The 23,756-nt window shown below is 44.8% G+C and overlaps 2 protein-coding genes across 3 annotated transcripts in view; one reads left to right on the top strand and one right to left on the bottom strand.

The window, feature by feature from the left end:
• Positions 1 to 9,834, top strand: part of LOC8042420 — a 73,456-nt gene extending 63,622 nt beyond the window's left edge. The window contains exons 3-9 of the mRNA XM_029983203.4: positions 199 to 264; positions 2,273 to 2,311; positions 3,946 to 4,101; positions 5,041 to 5,100; positions 7,407 to 7,491; positions 8,322 to 8,380; positions 9,381 to 9,834. Coding sequence (XP_029839063.2) covers positions 199 to 264; positions 2,273 to 2,311; positions 3,946 to 4,101; positions 5,041 to 5,100; positions 7,407 to 7,491; positions 8,322 to 8,380; positions 9,381 to 9,400 — 485 coding nt within the window. The 3' untranslated portion in view covers positions 9,401 to 9,834. The remainder of the gene's footprint in view (positions 1 to 198; positions 265 to 2,272; positions 2,312 to 3,945; positions 4,102 to 5,040; positions 5,101 to 7,406; positions 7,492 to 8,321; positions 8,381 to 9,380) is intronic.
• LOC8036009 (peroxisome biogenesis factor 2) overlaps positions 8,956 to 23,756 on the bottom strand; it is a 41,706-nt gene continuing 26,905 nt past the window's right edge. Inside the window, exons 7-9 of one of the 2 annotated variants that reach the window (XM_029983202.4) lie at positions 20,645 to 20,851; positions 16,949 to 17,080; positions 8,956 to 9,641 (exon numbers count right to left, since the gene is read on the bottom strand). In XM_029983202.4, coding sequence (XP_029839062.3) covers positions 16,976 to 17,080; positions 20,645 to 20,851 — 312 coding nt within the window. In that variant the 3' untranslated portion in view covers positions 8,956 to 9,641; positions 16,949 to 16,975. Of the gene's footprint in view, positions 9,642 to 16,579; positions 17,081 to 20,644; positions 20,852 to 23,756 lie in introns of those variants that run through there. The other variant, XM_029983201.4, reaches the window with a different exon arrangement.

Below are 23,756 nucleotides of genomic sequence, written 5' to 3'. Positions count from 1 at the left end.
AAGGCGCTGAGGGGCTAGTTTGACACATACTAGCTGATGAAGGATACAGAGAAGACCTATAACGTCATTATAAAACTGAAAAAAAAGCAAACATTTCGGTGGAGCATTTATAGTGGTACGGTATAGTTGCCGTGATGCAGCAAGCGAAAGTAAACATTGTGGGGAGAGAATGAAATATTGTCTGTTGTTTTCCTGCAGTGATTGATTGGGCAAAGGAGCCTCAACCAGCGGGAAACACAAGCAAGTCAAATAAAGATGCTAAGGGTAAGTTCCTTTATAACTACGGCCGGCATTTTTTTTTTTTTTTTTACTAAGGCATATTATACGGACTGTGCTCCAATCTTTGACAACCCTGGGAACTTCCGGTTCATAAAAATTATGAGCAAAGCTCTCCTTAGCACCGCTGCTTGATGTGCCAACGACACATTCACCCACCAGTTCTCCAGGTGAAGGCCAAAAAAAAAAAAAACCAAGGAAGCGCGAGATCTGTTCAAATATTTCCAATATTCCAATGACAATTAAATGTGAATATTATTGAGATTTACTCAAGTAAAGGCTGGACTCTATGGAACAAATATGCTGAAGAAAAAAAACCGACAAAGTTTGCCCGTTGACGAATAGGTACTAAATTTTAATCGCCATAAGCATACACAAATTTACTAATATTTAAGCCACTAAGTGGCACTGAATATCAGAAAGAGTCAGAGAAGCTGTTAGAATGAAGACTACCAAGTTCCGCGTTAATCTCTTGTGAAATTGGGAAGTCTGCCAAAAGAGACCAAAGGAAAAAAAAAGTGCCAAAAACTTATTCTTTTGAGGACCTATATGGGGTAAGATATCAAGAAATGGATAGACGGTGTACCAGGTGTACCGTATGCCAAGGGGAAGCCGAGACAATAGAACACGTGTACTGTAGAGCACGGACTCCCGCCGCCGCTAAAACCCGCCGCCGCCGTCCCCCGGCGCCCCCGGTCGGGGCGACGGATTGGACCGGAGCGCTGGGTTTGCACATGGGAATGGAGAAATGGATGAAACGGGCGTTGCAAAGAGAAGATTAGAAGAGTGGTGAAAATTATCTACGGAGAATTGAAGGACACGTGAATAACTGGCACAGCTGGGGACAGGCGGCACAAAGAAAAATTGGGACCCCACTGCCGCGTAACTCCGGTCCAAAGTCTCAACCCTGCCGCCCAGTGGGCACGGTTGGGGTGGCGCCAACCTCGCTGGGGGGAGGAGGCGGAAGGTGATTTTTTAGTATTTTTTGTTTAATCCCCCAAAGGTCATCTTAGCACTATCCCACACCGTCTGGTGATAGTTGCAAAAAGACAGAGGAGAAGAAAACTGACGGGGAGAAAAAAAGTCATACTTCTGGTTTCTACATGGGTTTCTAGGCTAGACGGCAAAAGCTACCACCCGCTAGAGGGTACAGCCGCTAGCACCCATCCATCCATCCATTCATCATGTGCGTCAAAAAAAATTTTTTTTTTTTTTTTAACGGTCAGGAGGTTACGCGACGTTGTCACATGGACTCGCGATGACTCGCTACTATCGCTTCCCGCGCCTTTTGCGGAAGTTGACGTAGCTACCGGGTGGGACTTTCGCTCTTTCGCATGTTGGTTTCGATATCTCGGTCTCTTCGCGGCTTAAAATCGCCTTGACGATGGGCAACAAATCTCTATAGTAGATTTCAGTTAATTAATTTGTTATCACTTTACACTTGTAACCTGACGTCCGCCGCAGTCGATAACGTTATCCCCCCCCAAAAAAAAAACTGAAGTTAAAAAAATCACATCAGTCGTTGTTGAAACACCTTGTATATGGGGAAACGCAAGTCCCATGGAGCGAGCTCACGTCATCAGTTTGAAGCGCGAAAACGGCACCTGGTTTTCGCGATCAGCGTAGTTGAGCTGGATGTCGCCTTCGGTTCCATTTGCTGGCGCGAGTCGACGGGGCTCCGATTGGCCGCTGCGCTCGTCAGTTTCCACGACCGCTCACCCCATGGCGCTGCGTGTCCATCAGCGCGCCGTTAACGTCCAAGGTCACCGTGCCCGGAAAGGGGGGGGGGGGGGGGGGGGGGGGGGGTGGCACGCGCGCTGTCCGGCGACGAAAAGTACGCAGCAGACGAAAAAGGGAGCAGACGACCGGCTTGCATGCTTTCGCATTCACAACTCATAACAAGTGGTTAGGTGTACCTCGAGCTTTTTTTTTTATGTAAATGAGTCCTGCAAGAGGTATTATACTCAGAGCTCTCTTCGTGTTTTTGCTGTTACAGAGGTCACAACAGAAAAAGCAGTTGAAAACCACACCAGACGTAAGTGTTTTTTGTTTTTTTTTCACTCTCCTTAGCCAAAAGAGAATCCGATTTCGAAAGTACATTACCCGAGACTCGACAAACACACACAAATCAATAAACAAATAACTGCTAGCTAACATATAAATTTGTCCTATTCACAGCATACGGAAAAAGCTTTTGAACATATACAAGTTACCACACAATCTCAACAATATGGAGCAATTGGACTCAGTTTTTGTTAATCTTTGGCACTAAACAAGTGTACAACTTTTGCTCAGGACCTGAACTCAGAAAGGTATAAGAATGTGTGCTCACCTATAAGTCATGTGTACCACTTCATGGCAGTGTTGGGAAGCACTTTTGAGTAAATAGCACTTTATTTCCTACTTAAGAGGTTCAGAAAATGTGTACTTCACTTGAAGTACATCTTCGAGTATTACTTGTACTTTACTTTAAAAAAATTTTTTCTGGTACTTTCTGAAAGAAAGTACAACTGCCGACTTCAAAGTACATTCCCCGAATATGATCTTGTTAAATTTGTATCGCAAAATTATGCTTTCTCAACTGTGAAGCGATGGCGAAAATTATCCCTGGAGAAGAGGAACAAGGTGGACAAAGGACACAGACCTCCAAACACAGCTACGCGACTGGTGTGCGTCTGAAAAAAAAAAAAATCTGCCTGGTCCTGGTATCGAACCAGGGACCTCTCCATCTTGTCCCCTTTCTCCAGGAATTATTTGCATCATTCTTGTCCAGCTCGCTTGCACCTTTGCATTTAATTGCATTATCATCATAACTTTAAAAATGCAGGCCATTTCCCTTTGTTGGTGTTAGACTGGTGGCATCCGTACTGACGTCTAACTCCTGGTTAGCCCAGTTGGTAGAGTGCTCCACTGGAAATGGAGAGGTCCCTGGTTTGATGCCAGGACCAGGTGGATTTTTCCGATCGCACACCAGTCACCTATAGCTGTGTTTCGAGATTTGTGTTTGTCCTTTGTCCCCCTTGCTCTCCTTCTAAAGAGATTATTTTCGTTATTCTTGCCCAGTTCGCTTGCACCTTTACATTTAATTGCTTTATCATCATGTAAAGCGATGCTCACCAGAAACCTGGAGCAGAGGACGCATCACTCATTAGGTTATTTCTCTGAGCGAAGTAATGGTGGTTGTAAGACCGATACAAATAAGTTCCTTATAAGTTGATTGTGTTAAAACAGTTCGTCAGCAAGAGTGAAACAACTACTCTGTGGCCACCTGGCTTTATCTAATATTCGCCGTCATTTCTGAAAATCCCCTATTACCGATTACGGAATGAAAGGGCAACAGGAAAGATTGAGCTAAAAAGTATATGTACTTTACTTTAAAAGTACACTGAATTTATAGCACTTCACTTCAAGTACATTGCACCCAGTGTACTGACTACTTTACTTACAGTACATAGCCCGTCATTTACTTTGTACTTCAAAAACTTTTTTCGATGTATAGTTTACCCAACACTGCTTTATGGTTCCAAAAGCGTTGCAAGAAACAACCAAGAAACATTATCACAGAATCTCAAGCAACCGTCAGAGGACCACTTCAAGACCGCCTTATCATTCTGTCTTACTACCCAGAGCCTTCCAGAAAGTGCAAATGTTGCCATCCCTGTGCTCCAGGCCCAGTGTGCAGCCTGGCTCCCGCCCACGCGCCCGCTGCCCCGCTGCAGTGTCCCGAGGGCATGGTGTGCATCACGAGGGATGTGGGGGACCCCCTCAAGGGAATTCCCAGCCTGGGAGAGTGCATCGTTGACCCCAGGCACGCGCTGGGCACAAGTGAGTGTACAACGCATGCGCAACCCTCTCGCGTTCGCCACCTGTAGCAATCAGCTTTTCAGATGGTGTGCAGTCCAATGTATGTGACTGGGACATTAAAGTGAGTATGCAGAGAAGAAACTAGTGTTCTGCAACAGATCTGAGAGCTCCAGGACTAGCAAAAAAAGATAACCGGAAAAAAAGGAGGTCTTGTATTAGAACTTTATTCCAGCCCTCTTTCAATTTTGTTCCCTTGTACAGACACTTTCTATGCTGCTTAGGTGGAGTGTGGCACATTCTACCACTTCATTTCTGTGGTAACTGCAAGTTAATGTAGGGGCACACCCCCCCAAATTCGTTGAACACAAACAAAACAAAGGAAGTGGCATGGGGCATGTGGGAAAATCGTGAACGTTCTGGAGCACCATCAAAAGCAAATGTTTTTCTGTGCTGTCCTTTCTTCAACTTGTTCCTTCCCCCAATGACTTTTATTTGCTACCTGAACTGTCCACAGGTGTTCTTTTGAATTTCTCTGCTCTCCTTTTCAACTACTACTGGCTTGGATAGCATTTACTGTGGCCCTTAGTTTAGCTATCCAGGGACTAATCAGCAAAACAAGCAACACCTAGGGACCTTGCATAGCTTGCATTGTATTACAATGCAAGTTCTTGCATGGGCCTTCTTTGTGTCACACTGCTGCTGTTGGAAAAGTAAAGCACCTCACTAAAATGTTTTCAAGGAGAATTACTTCAGACAAGGTGGTTAAGTGCAAGGCTCATTTCAACAGGACTTTTTTTGTTTATGTGTACCCATGGCAATGTATACATTATGCATATGCATAAGACAATACTTTTAATTAACATGCTAGTTGAGGTTTCTGCAGAGTAAGGCAATTCAAGTACTTTATCTTGTTGCTGAAATATCTAAGTTAAGAATTTACTTGTGATATTTTTTTTCAAGCCCTATCAAGTGGAGAAACTGGACATGCAGCACTGGAGGAGAGTATTGCCAGTGAAACAGGTCAGTAAAGCGTATCGATACATCATTCCTAATGCTGCACCTTGTACCATTGTCATTACAAATATACACATTAAAACATGAGCAAAATCCACAACATTCATATATAACTGTGTGAAGTTAGAGCAACACAACCTTTATACATGCCGTCATTGGACATAATCAATCCCATAGACCATTGCTGGGAAGCACGTTAAGTACATTGTATTTAAAGTACCACTTCACATAAGTTTAGAAAACTTGTATTTTACTTCAAGCATATTTTCAGAATATGTTCTTGTACTTTACTTTTTTCTGGTACTTTCCAAGGAAAGTACAACTCCAGATTTCAAAGTGCATTCCCCAAATTTGGTTCGGTGAAATTAAACTCCTTCAAGGACCATGCACTCGTGTCCTTGGCTTTCTCAGTACTATACACAACTTCTGATGTCGATTATAGGAGTTTACCAAAATCTAACAAAAAAATGACATATCATGGGAAAATGCGCTATCGTCTTTCAAGATGTCATCCCATAATTTTTTGAGCGAAATAATGATGGATATAAGACTGATACAAATAAGTGCCTTATAAGTTGATTGTGTTGAATAGTTTGTCAGCGAAAGTAAAGCAACTGCTTTGTGGCCACTAGACTTTATCCAATATTCACCATTTCCGAAAATAGTTGCTGCTGTATGCATTATCCCTTGGGCAATGCATACCAGGTATAAAAAAAACAAAAAAACACACACACAGATTATGTAGGGGAATGAAAGATTGTGTCAAAAACTACATGTACTTCGTTTTGGAAGTACACTGTAGTTATATTTTACCTTCAACTGCATTGTGCCCAGCATAGTTACTACTTCACTTGAAGTGCATAACCTCCAACTTAATTTGTAATTTACTTCAAACACTTTTTAAATGTAGTACTTTACCCAACACTGCCATAGACAAAGCAAATTTCTGAATGCTTAATCATTTGAGAAGTGCATCAAACTCAACAATATGGCGTCAAAATGCATATGAGTAACTGGATTCTGTTCCATATGAATGAAGGGCATCTCAGCAACACTTCATTTTGGTTTGGAACAATTATAGTATGAAACATACTATAATTGTTCCAAACCAAAATGAAGTGTTGCTGAGATGCCCTTCATTCATATGGAACAGAATCCAGTTACTTTAGCCTAGCTTGGTTAACCAAATCTGTATGCCAAACAATGATGCAACTGTGCTAGGATGACCATATTCCTCAAGGTAGGAAAAGGGACATCCCAGCCCGGGAGGAGGGGAGGGGGGGGGGGGGGGGGGACTAAAGATCGAGATTGGTGGAAAAAATTTAATGTAATAACTCCTCTTATTTCAAAACGTTACCATATTGCACTAATGCCCTAGGGCATAGGGAACAGTCACACTCACAGTTCTGTTGCATGCACTCATTTGGAAGGTCCTGCTTCTGGTCCTTCGTTGGTGTGGGCGTATTTTGCTGACGGCTGAAGTTTCCTATGCGGGACTTTATCTTGCAAGACTCGGTTCTGAAACGCTGCGCACTTATATGAGAAGTTCAACCGTGCATGAGTGCTATATCCAGTTACTCAAAAAATATTTCTATGCACGCGTCTTTGAGAGAGAAAAAGTGTTTGTGGGCAAGAACAATTGTAAATATTACTCTATGGGTAAATATTTTAAAGTACCTACGCTTATTTTTGTTAAATATACTTGTAACGAGTAGGCACAGTTGTTTGCTTCAACTCGCTTGGTGCCAATTTCGAAACTATGCACTCCTGCGAGAATGGGACATAGTTCTTTATTGAAACAAAAAGATGGGACGGCAGAAGCGGACCTCAAAAACAGGACTGTCCCGGCCAAAACGGGACGTCTGGTCACCCTAAACTGTGCACTATTGACCCTCTTGATCCTTTAAAGGCCGACGTACACTTTGCGCTTTCCACTTTAGCCCGCTTCCTCCTTTTTTATATCCTCTCCCGTTTTTACATTGCCCCAACTTGACTTCCCTCGCAGCTTAGGAGAGGAAAGCGTTAAGAAAATTATCTTCCCTGCAGAAAACCGAGGTTGTACGTCGGTCTTTAAGATAATTTCAGTTGTGTCTAACAACAGCTCAAGCTTTTGTTGTATAAAATATGCACCAAGATCCACAAGGTTTTCCATCGTAGTTCTCAATGCATGGCACACACTTTCGCAAACGACCAATGGAATATTTTATGGGGACTGTGGTGCCTGAAAGGCGTCACTGAAACTGTGTAGTGCATTTGGATTGAATTTGCAGTTTAAATGTCTCTGCCTTTCTACTTTTATTTTTTTTTTTTAGTTTTCCTGCCTGGAGGTTGCATTCTTACCAAGGAGCAGTACAAGAGCATAGAAGAGTTCAAACAGAAACCTTATATCACAGGATGGTAAGACCTGATGATATTCCACCAGCTGCCTCGGTGATAGCCATTAGGCAGCCTTCTAAACATGGCATTCCAATACCCAATTATAACAATCAAGCTTTTGTCATTCCACTAAATCCCAGAAAATAGAAAAAAATACATGAGGTGCTAAAGTCAAGTTCTGGACACAGATTAGAAGCGGTATCTGTGAAGCATGCTTCATGGCACTGATAATCCTTGCAAGCAGAAAATGGCTTCGGCCACCAGCTCACAGTTGCTGACAGTTCATGATGATATTGATTACAGTATCATCAGAATCAAAATAGTTGCTGTTAATGTTCCTGAATAATTAGTTTTAAATTTGCCTTGAAGAGACCAACTATGTTAGCAAAAGTCTGGCTTGGATACTTGAACTACTCTGGGGAAACTTTGTGGTCTCTCCCATGAAGTCGTAAAGAGTACTATGCATTTTAACGAACTTTCAAAGCTTTTGTAGTGTGGACCTGTACAATCTTCTCGACAAGCCTAGAAATCCCATTGCTTTTTGTCTCGCAATAATTGATGAGGTAGGAAGATCTACAGCCACCTTTCTCAATTATCTTTTGATCTGAGTAAGGTCACATTCTCATACTTTTGCATTCTAGCCAACCGCCAGCGTCACATTCCCACAGAGTTTAATCTTCCTGCGATGCATAGTTTATTCACACTGCCGAAAAATGCGGTTGTCTTTTTTCACCAACGCTTGGCACATTGTTGAAAAAGCAGTCAAGCAATGAGCCACGACAACATTCAGTATATCCTTCTTTTCTGTACTCCATTGACCTTCCATAATTGCTGCAATTTTTTTCTTGCAGCACCTGCAAGCAAGGGTCCGTGGAGTGCAAGATCTCGCCTGTGAAACCCTTCGACCGACGTAAGTCCCGTCCTATTTGCCCCCTTCAGCGTTCAAAGCTCCGTCCGCACGAGACAAGTATCTGCATAAACTGCAATTGAGAGTCACACACCGATAGGTCTGATAACGCTGCATTGTGCTGCTACCGTTACGTCTGCACATTGCCGCGATACACTGTCAGCTTGCCGCCATAGATGTACGATAATCGGTACCCCGAAAAACAAAGTAAAAAGAACCTTGGTTCGTGCAAACCCATCTTTGAAGTCTAGTATATTTCGCAGAAGTTCAACCACACTCAGGGTGGTAAGAGTATATGCAACTGTATACTAATTAAAGTAACTTATGTCATTTCAATATAAAGATATTTTATTGCCTCTTGCTCCGTATGTACAAGATATGGCACGGCAGGAAGATAAAAGTTTGAGATTCCCCACAAGTCCTCAGAGCACATTTGTTCAACGTTTCCATTGCAAAAAATGTTGAATTAGCCTCTGTTTCGCCTCTCTTTCAACATCTTGAGACTCCCGCAGCCTGAGCTAGTCTTTATGACCGAGGACAAAAAAGTAATGCAACCAAAAAGGGCAAAAGAAAACTGCTTTTTTTTTTTTTCTTTTTTTGTTTCATTGGCCCACTTCAGGCAGACCCGATCCTGAACTGTTCTTGTGCGAACCCACAGAACCTTTCTTGCTTCTTAAATTATGCACCAGTTATTTCAAACTCAATTGCAAAATAAATTTCGGAGGTGTTCTTAACAATGTCTCCAATCCATTGCAAACTTCACTCAGCAAAAAAGTATTATTTGGCCGAAATTTCCAGCATTGTTCTCATCACCTTCACTTATCCAGCAGAATCCCAATCAGTTGAAATGCAGCTGTCTCACACCCGTAGTTAGGTGTGCGTCGAGGGGAAGAGATCCCTTAGGATGCCCTTCCCCCTTCACCCCCTCATAATTTAGCTGTTTTTACGACGGTTTATCTCCCGACTGTTGGCATCATAAGTGTCGCCCTGCTTCCTTTTCCAGGAAGACCAAAGAAGCGGTGACCTTGCTGGGCCTGACGGAAGGAGTTCTTTTTTGACGATCGCTTTGGCAACGAGTTGTATATACTGTACATATCTAATCTTATCCTCGACACTGAAAGACACCTGACATTATCACGGAGCGAGGGCCCCTTCCTCCAATCTGCTGCCCTGGAGATACAGCAAGGGGGAGAAGACCCTCTTGCAATCTTGATGTGTCCGTCCTGCCCGCTGACTGCGGGCTTTCCGTTTCCGGTGTTCAATCCTGGGGTGAGAAGGGGAGAGGGGGAGAGAGAGAAAGGGGAGTGCGGGCGACGCGGACGTCACTGAGGCTCTTCATGCAGGAAGCTCCGAGACGTCCAGAGAACGTGTTGTGACCCAATTTCGCAGACACTTCCACCGTGAGGTGGGCACCATTGATCAAACATAGGAGAGAATAAAACTAACTTCATCCAGGAGTTGCCTGTCACTAATATATAGTACATAAGAAAGAGCAAGCTAGTGCATGTTTACCTTAAAAGAAAAAAAAAAAGTGACTGAGGAATACACAAAAGGGGACAACACACAAAGAAATCTCCAACTACATGCTCATTGCGAGCCTTTTCTGCATTTTCTTTCAGGTCATCTTTCGACGCTTTATCGAGTGTATAAGTGACAGTCACCCAGAAAAAAGTTCCTCATTTTCTTTTTCCGAGTTTGTTCTCCCAAAACATTTGGGAACACTATATGTTTCGTCATAAAAGGATCCCAAGTTTTTTAGTTTATTTAAAAAACAAAAGATGGATATTCTGAGTTTTTTCACAGTTCGGACTCGGGCCAACATAGAATCCGGAATGTTTTTAAAATACAGTTTCCGAGCTCACATACCGTTGTGGAAGCTCGTTAGTTCCGTATACTTTAATATAAATAAAAATAAATTAACACTACATAAATAATCCGTTAAATGGATGTTTAGGCAGTGTGATGTTAGTCCACCTAAAGAAGGGATGTCTCGTGTCTCCGCGGTAGATGAGAAATTTAGCCAGTGCAGTACAACTGCTAGGCTAGGGTCTTTAACATGCACCAAGCAGCATAGTAGTACATGAACAAAATGCCACTACAATGCTCGTTCAGGTTGAATTGGGCAGGGGTGGAGATTGAACACAGGCTGGGTTCGGCAGCACAAGCTTTCACTCTACGTGCTCCGAGCTGTGGTAGGCCAGCTGCATAGGCCGTGCCCTATCAAAGTAAGTCTGACTTTCTGATATTCAGTGCAACACTCGATATTCCAGGTAATCTCCTGGGGGAACATGGAGTGGTGAACACTACATGTCCAACTCTCACAACTCCGAGGGTGTGATCCTGGTGCTTGAGGCGTCGCAAACCTTGAACTCCGTCTCTCGACTCACGCTCTGCACACCCCTTTTCTACCATGCCAGCATGCTACTTTAGGAAAAGGCAGGGGTACTCCGGGCCATTCTTTGACCTACTCCAGCTAACTATATTTTCTGAATCCCCGTTCTCTACACTTTCTGCTAGAGCAGTGTGCTTTGATGGGCTAGTTGGTTCATGACTAGATGGAACAGCGCGGAACATAGGACAGAAAGAACATAGGACAGCGCTCGTGTTGTCCTGTTCTTTCTGTCCTATGTTCCGCGCTGTTCCATCTAGTCTAATCTAGACTTTCTGCTATGCTATTTAGTATCGTGAAATTCATAACAGTTATTGTGAAATCGATATGAAAATGTTGCCAAAACCAATATTCAAATATACCCACTCTTTTAAGTGCCATGAACATCGGTGAAAGGCAGGCTTGCAGGTCCGGCGGGCAATATAAAAATAGACTATGCCGAGCGATTGTTTCAAGCTGCTGCGCGGATGCTGGAGCGAGCCTCCAAAGCATTAACTCCATGAAACTGCTTGTAATCAGTTGCGAACAAAGTCTACAGTTCAAAAAGTGAACCCCTACTTTCCCCTGGCGTCACTTTTTCATTGTTGCCAGTAGAGACTCACTTTGAAAAACATGGCAAGGACCAAAATTGTAAATTCAGGACCTTTGCCAAAAACGATTATTTTGGCTCAATATTTGGGTTACTATTTCAGCGATGTCTGTTGGTGTGCTTAGAAAATTTTCAGGCAAATCGGGGACTATGAAGAAAGCACAGGATACCCCTTTAAGCCCCATAAAAGATGTTGCGTGTTGATACGTTTAAATTAAGCAAATGCCGACCGCGGTAAACTGGCTATCGTTTCCCGAAGACAAGAAGTTCTGCAGGGCATGGGAAGGAATGTCAGGGTTGTGCAAGAAGCCAAGTGATACGGCGGTCGTGGCATCTAGCAATTGCGATACAACTTTGCGCTCAAAGACGGCTCCCCTTTTGTATTCAAGGTCATTGTGGTGAGCGTCAAGACCTGGACCATGCATAAACTACTGAAACAGTAAAGGCCGGTCCACACATTTCCGTTCGAGTGCTCTCGAGTATGTGGTGCTCACTCGTACAACACAGTGTCTATTTACATAACACTGTGTGTTCTGTAACAGAACAGAACACTGTGTCTATTTACCTGGTCTGGAATAAATCATGATCATTTTCATCAAACAAAAATCAACAGCCTTGATAGCCCTTAAAAAAAACAAAAAAACACACACTCTTTTTGGGTTATATTTGGTGGAACATTTGCACTTGAGAGCACAATGGCACAGCAAAAGTGGATTGGCGCACAATGGCGCAGTGCTTCCACCCCTGTATAAGCGACACCAGAAACAAGGTTTTGTACGTTGACTATTCACTAGTGATGGGCCAAACTTTTGCCGAATCGAAAATTCAACACCGAATCTTGGGATGTGGCAAAGCCAAATTTTTGCCGAACTTTTTTAAAGGTTCGGCAAACAGGGTGTCTACCAAGTTGACATTTTCAAATTCCCCGAGTTTTCCAGGCTTTCCCCAGGTTCTTTTGCAAAATCCTATGAGTGACACAGCCCACCTTGACCTAAAACTTTGTTTTAGGTCAAGGTGGGCTGACACCCTGTTGCCAGATGCTGTCACTCTCTAAATGCATGTTATAAAAAAAAACAAAAAAAACACGACATAATACGGTTAGAATGGTAACGAGTAATTTTTATCAGATTCAAAAAGAAACAGAATGGAGTAATTATTAAAATTCACAGCAAATAAAATATTAAAAAAAGGTAAAATTGTACTACCATGTTTTTAGCTGGTGCACCATTCCCCAGTATTTTACTGCTTTAAAGAGTTTATTTTGGTTTGAATGAGGAACACCTCCATATCGGCATCAGCAAAGAATATCTGTTTTTTTGAGCTCAAGCTCCTTCAAAGCAGCGGCAGCACATTTCCTTTTCTGTTGATTCCTCAATGCGTCGGCTTTCTTTTCTCGTCCTCTCCAGCTCTTCCTTCCACCGCGCATTCGCCCTGAGCACCATTTGAAGCATCCTCTCGGTCAGCTGCACACTGGCAACTCCTTCAGCCGACGACATGGCGTCGTAAACAATTTGCTGTGCGACCAGAGATTGTTTTTCTGAACAATCTCTGGTCGAAGATGTCACTTGCAAGCTGCACGAAGCGCTTTACACGGCCCCATCAGCGACGACGACGGCCCGGGGCTAATTTTTTCCTGATAGAAGCACAAATTCCCAGAGTTTTCCCCCAGTTTTTACAGACTATTCAAAATCCCTGAGAATTCCCGGTTTTACCGGTTGGTAGACACCCTGGGCAAAGATTCGGCAAAAATACATTGTTGCCAGACCTAAAAGTTAATATAAGGTTTTTTCATATGAAAAAAAGTAAGTTTTTTCAAATGCAAATTGACACGGTTATTACTAAATAAGCTGATACTCTCCAAGATAATTGTATCGGTGTAATTTTTGTGCGTTCAGGGGTAATTTTAAAGTGACTTTTTGCAGAAGTGGTGTGACAATGGGGTTGGGTAGTAGTCGGCACAGTCAGCAGAGTCACGATACACGAGTTTCGGCTTTGAGGCCTCATTAGCGCAAGGCTGCAAGTGTGTATTGTTGAAAAAATGCGGTAACACTGTGTTCTATACTTCCTCTGCGAGTCACTGTTTCGTGTGCGAAAATGAATGCAACGGCTGTTGAGCCTTCACCAGAAGAGATAACAATATTATTGTAAATGTGCATATATTTCGATTCGAGTCACTTCAGTTTTGCATGAAAGTGTGCGTACCATATTCGCAACATCTTGTTTTTAACTTTTAAAATGCCGGTCTCTGATGCTAGGACATACCGCATGTCTAGGAAGATGGGAAGGGTTAGGAATGTTGGATGCGCAATGTTGAGCACGATAGTTGTGTTTAGTTTTATGCAGACAGATAAAAACCGCGAAATAACGCTAATTGAAAAGCAATATTGTTTTGTTTTGGCACAGACCACTTGAAAGCCAAAGACAGGATTGCTATAATGGCGAGGAGATCAGATGAAAATCATGTTATCCCGAATGTACAGCATCATTTGCCACTTGCGCAGTGGCTTGCGGTATTTTTGCGTTCATTTCTGGTCGATCTTCTGTTCTTGAGGCAGATAATATTGAAGGGAACCACACTCACAAAGGCTGACAAACACAATTACCATGTCACCTGCTCCGCACCTCACCGTAACTGCTGGTAGTACTACACTGTATGATGGTAATCGCACAACCGCACAAAGTCTATTTGCAATCCATGGCCTCGTCGCGTGCGCAGATGTTTGCCAAACTTTTTCTCAAAAGTTCGGCATGCACTGAACTCTGAAGTTCGGCAGATTCAGTCCATCACTACCATTCACATATCAAAATGGGGAACGGTGGCCGAATTTGCTAGCGCATGGCAGCTCGGAGCATGTGGGGCGAAAACTTGCACTGCAGAATACAGGCATCTCAAACTCAATTACCCATTTTTTTTTTTTTCTTTAAATGAAAATTGTTTTGGCATGCGTTTGTTTTGTCATCACTGCGTAACGCAATTCAAAAACACCAGGCTAGCGGTCATATCGCCAGTACCGCTACTGGAAAAGTTTGTCATCTACAGCCAAGACACCAGGTGCTCCTTGCTGCGGACTAATTTCCCGCCATCTAAACTTGCACACAACAAACTTTACCTGATTTATAAAAATACGAATAGCAACAATCGCTAAACCACCGACGTCGACCCTCGATTACACAGCGAATGAGAGGCGTTCGCCGACTGTGTTATTTTGGCTTTGTCTATATTGGGTGGTGGCTTACGCCGCCGCAAGTCATTTGCAGGAGGCTTTCGAAGCGGCTGCGCTGCTCTTGTGGGAGCAGGTGTGGCAGCACTACCATAGCAGAATCAGTCATGCTTTCAGCACACGGTTGCTGCAGCAGGAACGAGGACGAAGAGAGGCGCACAACAAAGCCGACAGCCCTTTTTCCCATGTCTGGCACAAGGAAGGGGGTGCACTTTTCTGTGCTGCTCTGCTGTTTTCGCTTAAATTTCTGTGTCACGGGTAGGGTCACGGATCATGTTTCCTTGATCGCATATTATCGCTCCAGGGTGGAACAGTTTGGCACATGAATAGAGAAAGATTAGAAATCTTGGATCCTGAATTGGTAAGTCGGTCGAAAAAATGCCAAGACAACATAAAAAAGTTGCAACTGCCCATGAAGATATTTTATTTAAAAATATACTCTCATTCGCGCGGGTCCTTTCAAATGCGCTGACAAACATGCAGAATAAGAAATTGAGTGCATGCATTTTCCAAACACAGCGTTGAAAAAAAAAAAAAATGGGCTGAATTTGCTGCTGTTTTTACGCCGATTCTCAAAGAAATGTGTCAGCGTTTCGCGCAGCAGTTATATATAACAAAGCTAGGTGAATGCTGTCTCTCAGCACTTTTCCGTGGGTGAACATTCCCAAAACCCCTCTTCTCTTTGGTGCAACAGATCAGGTCCCTTAGCGTGTGCATGAAGGACGTGTGCGCGATGTATGGACAATGGCAGAGCTATTTCGTGGTTGTGCATACATGTTGCGCATACGCTTCCTCCAGTTCCTGCTTCCACGCCTTCTTGATGACTGCGCATCAAGAACGGCGTGGCAGACCGAAGAGCGGAACCACAGCCTGCTGCATTTATGGGTCTCCAAAGCCGGCGGCAGGAGCTTCAGAGGGCGTCCAAAGCGCGCACCCTTATGCCGGCCACGTAACACCGAGCAACCGAGGTGCAGGGGGGGACAATGGGGCTAGGGCGTACTTGGGCCGCCGGCGGAGCACCATGAGGCAGCTCAAACAGGTGGCCCAAGGTGGGTCAATAATTTGTAAGGAGCCATCTGCAGACTTTTGCCACGAAGTGGCGTGAACGGGAGACCGGGTTGGTTTTACATGTGCCCCAGTGACACACCCACCGTCCCTTGCTGCGCAGCTTCGAAACTGGCGAAATTGGCGATGTCGCCGGCAATCTTCGGTTGCAAGGTGTTACGTCACAGCGTCGCTCCCTATAACCAGCCAATCCAGTGCGGCCTCCGTTCCTATGCGTCCTATTGCAAAGCCGCACGAAATACGCACGACCGCTGCAATCTGTTGGCGCTTGCAGAAGGTGCTTCCTAGCCAGTTTCCATAGCCAGTGGGGCTGTGGTGCCATCCTGTGGCAACGGTGCAAACTTTAAATATGTGTGCTCCAAACCAGTCTAAGGTCAGCGCATGAACCAAGGCACTAACACCAATGCATTATTACTAATATTGGAGCAGTGTCACAAACTCAATCAACGGTGTGAGCAAAACAAAAGTGGACATGCAAAGAACGGCGGAGGCGGCGCCGCATTTGCCCCGCTGCTTTCGCTGCCGCCGTGCCACGAGTTCTCAGTTTTGGGTGTAAATAATTTATTAGTGTGCAACTTTGTGTCTTAAAGGCGCTAGGTGACTATGCTGCTGCATACAGGTTTTCAATGCAGCAGCATATTAAGGTAGTGTCATCTTAACACAAGGTTGCGCACTAAGAAATTATTCGGACTGAAGAATGTGCAACACAGCAATGGCGGAGGGGCGCAGCGGAGGCGGCGCGGCGGCGGTGTCGAATGTTGCCTCTACCGCAGTATTTGTTCTTTACACGCGCCACTTAAGAGTGACGATTTCTGTAGCATCGATTGGTATTCATCCAGAAAATTCGTAATACCGGTCATTTCTGCTTTGTGGGGCCGTGCCATTGCTTCGTTAAAGATCAACGTTTCTCAAACAGGAATTTGTTGCAGTAGTCAGAGAAACACATTGAACACACAGAAGATTGGCCAGGACTTTATTTTACTTCGTTAAATGGGTGTTTTCGTAGTAGAGGCATTTGTTATAAAGGCGTTCAACTGTACAGGCAGATTGGAGGTGCTGCGGGGCCTCCTTACAGACGGTGCCAACGTGTTTTCTCGTTGCAAGCACTTACGAGCAGGCACGATGCCCTCTACGCAAGTGTGTGAACCAGCCCTAAGAATAGCTGCAACGGCCGAGGCCCACCGGCTGTTTTCAAGACGGCAGACAAGGGGAAAGCCATGGCCAAAGCGTCCCCTTTAGTCACCGAAGAGTGTGATTATTCGAAGTAGGAAATGCTACAGGAAACAGGCTTGTTCGAGATTCCTTACATTTGATTTCCGTCCTGATGTCCGCCCTCAATTTTGCTTCAATGACAATGCCGCCTCCCTCAGGTTTTCCAGGCCGAGCGAGGGACAATTGCACAGCGGGCAGGTGAAGTTGGGGTCCGCAGTTACCTGGCTCTGAGCAGAAAAAGGATGCGGCATTTTAGTAATAATACGGCATGCAAGTCACCTGCCACATCTTCACAGGTGTGCATGCCTGCTGGTCAGAACTGAAATGATACTTCAAAAACGTCCTTGAAAAAAGCATTTTAATATGTTGCGACACTTCTGCTGAGGAGAAGTATATGTAAGCTCGAGGTCAAACATTCTTTGTAACGGGAAGTGGGGATGGGGTGCGGTCAGGTAAATTTTCTTAAAGAACGTGAGGGCTGTTCAGATATTTAAAAACACTGCATGGCCTCGAAATTCTGTTATTTCCCTACAAGTATCCCCCTTAACTGTGCAGGGATGCGGGAGCTAGAGTGACTAAATAAGCAGAATCGGAGTATCACCTTCTTTTCTTATTTTGCCGCCAACTCCTCCTTAATGGAGGGGGGGCTACATGTGCCAAAACAACCCAAACCGCTTGCAAGAAAGCGGCCTTGCAGAGCGCCGAGCTTTGGGTGGGACATGTTTTTCACTTTGCGATCGTGAACTGTAGATTTCGTTCTGAAGACTTACAAGGAAAAAGTTTTGTGAACCTTCTAGTATTTTCTGTGCCACCCACATAAGCATAATTGCGTTTTTTACAGAGGTAGTTGTTAGTGCTCCTTCCTGGCAAAAAAAATGCTCACGTATGAACACAAAACCACACTATACCGCTGCTTTTCCGAAAAACCCACGTGATCGCGGGGAAAGTCTACTTATGTATGCGAGCTGTTCTGTAGAGGCACGGAGCACCTCTACAGAACAGCTCGCATACATTCTTTCGCTTCTTCCACCACAGGCACAGTCACGGGCGCTTTCTGAAAGAGCTGTTCAGCAAAAAAAAAGCACGTCTCCGTGCCCTTTTTTATGCAACATCAGAATCGCACACACAATTGTTCCACCAAAAGAAATATCTCCTCACAGACGTCTCCTACATCAATTCCAGTGAAAGTAAAGAACCCAAAGCAAACATTGTACAGCATACTCGCTGAAGGCGAATCTTGTTCAACAAGCCTTTTTACAACGCAGCAGCTACCTCTGTCAGTCACAGCACAATTCGTGTGGTCGTTTGCGATTTTTTTTATACGAGTGCTGTTTCAATGGGGCTGTGAACGAGCAGACGACAACGACGCTTGCCACATGCACGTGCTTCGAGGGAGAAGGTCACCGCCGCCGTACCCCCACACCAAGGTTGACTTAGTGCGGGACATATTTTTTACTTTGCATCTGCTGAATGTGGACATTACACTGAAGCCTGATGAGTAGGAGGCCTTCTGAACCTTTGAACATTGTGTGCACCAATGCAATACAGTCTAATTAAGTTTCTGATATCAACAGCGACGTCTCAGAACACCAATGCAGCAGACGACACAAGCAGATGACACATTGCGAGCTGCCGAAGAGGCACCGAAAGAGCAGGGAGACGCACGACGGCACATGCAGTGCATTGCCGCCACATGTTGTCACGCCCGTTGCATCCGCTTACAAGAGAAACGGTTGCTTTCTCCAATACTTGGAAAATCAAAATTTGGGACTAATGAGATAGTCCGCTCTGTGTGTACAGTTACTCTAGCGGGAACCACCAATATAGTTATATACAGTTACTCTAGCGGGAACCACCAAAGAGGCAACAGATAGTGTTGATCTGACATCGGGGAAGTCCTCTTCTTTACCCATGCCCATAATTCGAGTTTCATATACAGTATAGACCACTTACAACGTAACCGCTTATAGTGCAGGACCGGGTATAACGCGGCTTTTTTAAACCACCGGTTCGCCTCCCATAGAACTCCATGTAATTACATACCGCTTAAAATGCAGGCGCGCGAAGGGAAATACCGGTTATAGTGCGGTTTCTGGAACAGCCCGCCGACCGCGCCGACCGACCGGCCCAGCGAGCACGCTTCCCTGTGCGACACTAGACAATGGCGTTAGCCGCAAGCGGCACTCGCGAGGCAAGGAGGTTGCTCGAAAAAGCGAAAAGAAAGGCTTCAGTTGCCATAGCGACAAAGGGACACATGCACGTGTCGTTCACGTGCGTGCGTCCCTCCGCTGCGTTGGAAACAACCGCAACGACAGACCAATCGCAGGTCGAGGAGAAGTGTTCGCGCGCGTTGCATGCCGGTCGCGGGTTGGCTTCTTCTATCCGCAAATATGGCGTCGGTTGTGATTGTCGAAGTAGACGGCGTGGTGGAAGCTCATTGTTACGCGTAAAAGTGCTATCCTTGACTGTGAAGTTTCGTTGTGTGTCGCTATGATAACCCAGCATGTACTAGAAGGGAAGATCCACCTACTTGTGCGGCGATGTCGTGGCGGCACTCTCAAGACGGCAGAAACGCCCGTGTCGTCGTGTTTGTTTACTTCGATTACAGTGGTGCTTTCTAAGCATTTGTGTCTTCGAACATCGCCCGGATTTCTTATTTGGAGCATTTCATGCCTGTGCTCAAGTTGAAGGTATTACTAACGCGTACCATATAAAGGAAGCGAATTTTCACGCATTTTCATCACCGGAGAAAAGTGATTAAGGTTAGCAATCCTGAACGCTCGCAACGTCCGCCCGCAACCCGCGACGCCGTTAAAAGGCTGCACCAAGCAAAAGTCGCTCATTTCTTTCAAAATGTGTGACACACTTGAAAAAGAAGACTGGTGAAATAAAGACTTTCCTCTAACTAAACTTTATTTTTCATCTAATATAAAATAAGTTGTTTTACGAAGGTAAGTTGTCTCATGGCATGTATTTTGGCCTGAAAAATCTATGTTTCGGTTATAACGCGGTACTGCTTATAGTGCAGATTTTCGCGACTCCCGCGACATACGTTATATGCGATCTACACTGTAGCAACGTTTCAACACGCCACATAGCAACACTTCGACATGTCTCGTAGCAACACTTTGACATGCCATATAACAACACTTCAACCAAGCTGTGTAGCACCATTTAAAAAAAAATGCTAACATATTTTTCTAAAGGGTCACTACAATTGAGTGATCCTTTACTAGAGCGAAAGAATGGTCAAGGACCACTGCAATAAATGACACACTAGGTGCTACTAGAAGGAATGACATCAAGTGGTACAGACTGGTTTATACCTGTCAACTTCGTCAATGTGATGGCAAAAGCTCAAACAACAGGTTGACAAAGGCTGACTGAGACAAACCCGCTTGTCTCATTCAATACAATTTGTTGCAATAATATATAACTCTCGAGTAGACAGCAAAATGCCAATATTTGTGACAGGTTAGTCTTACCTTCCTCCTGCTGTCAACAGTCACAATTTTTAACGCTGACTGCAGTAATGAAAGCAGTAATGTTTGTAATGTAAAAGCACCTACAGTTGGTGAAAGGTTAAGAACTTGAAACACGCTCTGCTTTGGGTGCAAGCTTTCTGCTTTTGACAACATTTTGTTGCACGTGCAACCAAAGCGATGCGGAAGGCAATGAGTGCATGCTAGAGGGGGAGCACCTACTGGCTTTTTAACCAGCAGCCAACTATAGATGGCCTCTACCTTACAAACGTTATTCACCTCTAGACCTCATTGTGACAATTTACTTACCGCAATGCAGTAATAGCAGAAGACGTGCCTACAGCCGATCTCGTGGGGCTGAGTGGGTGCTACAGCGCAAATGCCACAATGTGCGAGATCACTCGGCGTCCTCTCGTAAGGCGATGTCGGAGACATCTTGCGGTGCAGGAGCTTCCGAACCACAAAGTTCTTTGCTGGGTAGATGTTCACCAGTGGCAGAAGGAAGCCCACAAACTCCTGAGAGAAATCAAGAAAAACAGGTTCCTGAACTCTCACTTGTTTAAAAAACGACATCAGTAAACTCTAAGAAAAGCGGGCCGTGCACGAGTTCCCATAGCAACTTGAGTGGACGCTGTGATGTGCCGGCATGGCATAGGTCTACGTCACAACATTCGTGCAAGTTGCTATGGAAAGTGCTGCATGACGCCCGTTTTCGTCCCTCATGTTACTCGTGCCTAATGAGGACTTAATGTGCAGGACTTGTCTTCTAGGTGGTATCGGATGGATGGATATGGCAAAACCTTTTGATCGGGCAACGGCTCGCGCCACCTAGCTAAAGTTTTTGATTTCAACAATTAACTCCTATTAACTTGGAACTAATTAAGAGTGATAAAGAATTCTCCATCGTGACGTCACAGCAGCTGTGGCCACCTAGCGGACGCTGCACGAGACCAACAATCATGTGCTTCAAATTTTGTTTATAAAAAGGGCTGCCAAAGCTGTGGCATAGCTCTGTGGTAAAAAAGACACATGCACTTGGGGTACATCTAATCATCAAGGAGATTCTAGCAGTGCGGCGTGGAAATGTGTATGGTGTGGCAGTTTAAAAACACAATGTGCTGCAAGAGGCAAGCAATGCAACGCTTGCAAGCTAGGACACTTTTAGAGCATATGTTTCTCCAAGCTTGCAGCAGGGTCTCATAGGTCACAAGTGCACAAACCAGGACTCAACGAAGTGTTCCTGGGTGCACTGGTACACGCAGATAATGAAGATCCCTGGTACATCAAGGCAAAAGTCAACAACCAGGAGATCACATTCAAGGTGGACACTGGGGCGGATGTTACCGCCATTTCTCATATAGAGTACAAGGTCGGAGAGATGGTGAAGCTAGAGCCAGCCGGAGAAGATCTTCGAGGGGCAGGAGACTGACAACTCTCGGGAAGTTCCAGGCGACGATAACTTGGAACGGCAGAAGGAGAGAAACTGTCTACGTATCGGAAAGACTCCGACATCCTCTACTCAGTCTCCCGTCGATTCAAGCTCTGCAAGAACTGCCAAGCCTAAACGAAATCAAGGCTGACAGCCATCCGGAGCATGATCGCATACTTACCAAGTACCCATCTCTATTTCAGGGACTGTGGAAGATGAAGGTACATACTTTATACGATCTCACTTCACCCAGATGCTAAGCCTTTCGCCATCACGTACCCCAGACAAGTACTTATCGCATTTCTGCACAGGGTAGTGGTATTGAGAAAAATGCAAAAGATGGACGTCATCAAGAAAATGGAACACGCCACAGTCTGGTGCTCACCCGAGGTGGTGGCCAAAAAGCAAGATGAAGCTCTCCGGACCTGTGTGGACTACACACAGTTAAACCAACAGATTGTGCGGGAGGGAATCATCATGCTGTTGTGTCTGGTGGTTTAAACCAGAAAAAAGAAGCCCGTTATGCAAACTAATAACCGTCTTTATTCATGGTTGCCAAATGGACCACCTGCATTGGCTTGCCTTCCTTCGGCTTACTGAACAACTTGCTAAAGTCATATCAAAACTGAAATCGAAACACAACATTCCCCCCTACCTTAATGACTAAAGCAAGAGCTTAGGCATGGTGTATAAAAAAGAAAGAAGGTAAAAAATGAAATACAAATGATATTCAACACTTTCAACAGTTCACTGTCAGTTCCGATAGCATGGGGGCTTGAGCCCTCTTGAAGCTCTGGCAGGCATCAACCGGCTGTCTCTTGACGGTCGTCTTTCAGATTGACTCAAGAAACGGACACCGAAGAGAGCAGACAATGCCTAAATTACGCAATGCATGCGTTTGAAATTGTAGCACACTTTACAGAGCCTTTACAAACAATAGAGGATTCAGTCCAATTTTCATCGTGAACTGCTACTATCGTTTACAAGCTGAGACACCCCAGTTGAAAATTTCTAGCCGGTTAAATAGCTAAGAGGTTTCACTGGGTCTGTCGTTCCCATACATTCCACGGTGCATTTTCGATCGGGAACGGCTGTCGGTGAGTGCGACTAGCACATGATCATATATAGCACACATGTTAGGTCATTCTTAATTCTAATTAGCCCTACCTTTGGCGCATCATCGAGCTTTTGCCAGCACCCCAACACCATGGCCCACCACCAGCTCGTTAAATCGATAAGTCAAACGAGAATCGAGGGTAGCGCATCCTTGGAGCGGTCCACGTCTATGCACACACTCGCCCAGTCGAGCGCACAAACGTTAAATATGCACACCAACACGGGAACACGACAACAGCACACAACACACGGCAAGAACGACAGGTTCAGATTCCAGAAATTAGCATCTCACACACTCTGACTGGCCTTGATGCCCCGACAACCAGATTCCCGAATGAGGCACTCATGCGAGGGCTTCTGGGATAGTCATTCTCAACGAACTCCGCTCGTCGACGTTGGGAATAGAGCATGCTCGAATCGACCATGAGCCCCGACGGTCGCCAAGGTATGCTACGCTATGTTACGTTCGACCTGTTATCGGACTATAGATACTCCGTTCGCAGCAACGTCGCACAACGCAGTCGGGCGCGCGCATCCGTCGACAATCCTTTGGAATATAAACGCAGCTTTAACCTTCCACATCTGAGCTGAACTTTGCCCAGCGAGTGAATGGCCACCCACATCATGTGGAAGCAGATCTTCACACATTTTGCGCTTACCAGTCTTTGCCAGCACAATAAAGCTCGTACAAGTTTTTCTTTAGTTATTTTTTTTATTTCAATGCACTTTCTCGCTCTTCACAAGGAAGCCGCAGTGTGGCACCACTCCTTTATCTCCTCCGTACTGGTACATCTTATTTTCAGAGTTTAAAAAACTCTAAATCTAGGGAAAGGAAATTTTTTTTTTCTACCTGGTTAGCACAGGCAAATATTTAAA

The sequence above is a fragment of the Ixodes scapularis genome, unplaced genomic scaffold (genome assembly GCF_016920785.2).
Source record: "Ixodes scapularis isolate PalLabHiFi unplaced genomic scaffold, ASM1692078v2 PGA_scaffold1__304_contigs__length_218370807, whole genome shotgun sequence".
NCBI classification, from domain to species: Eukaryota; Metazoa; Arthropoda; class Arachnida; order Ixodida; family Ixodidae; genus Ixodes; species Ixodes scapularis.
This window is presented reverse-complemented; position numbering and strand designations above follow the sequence as displayed.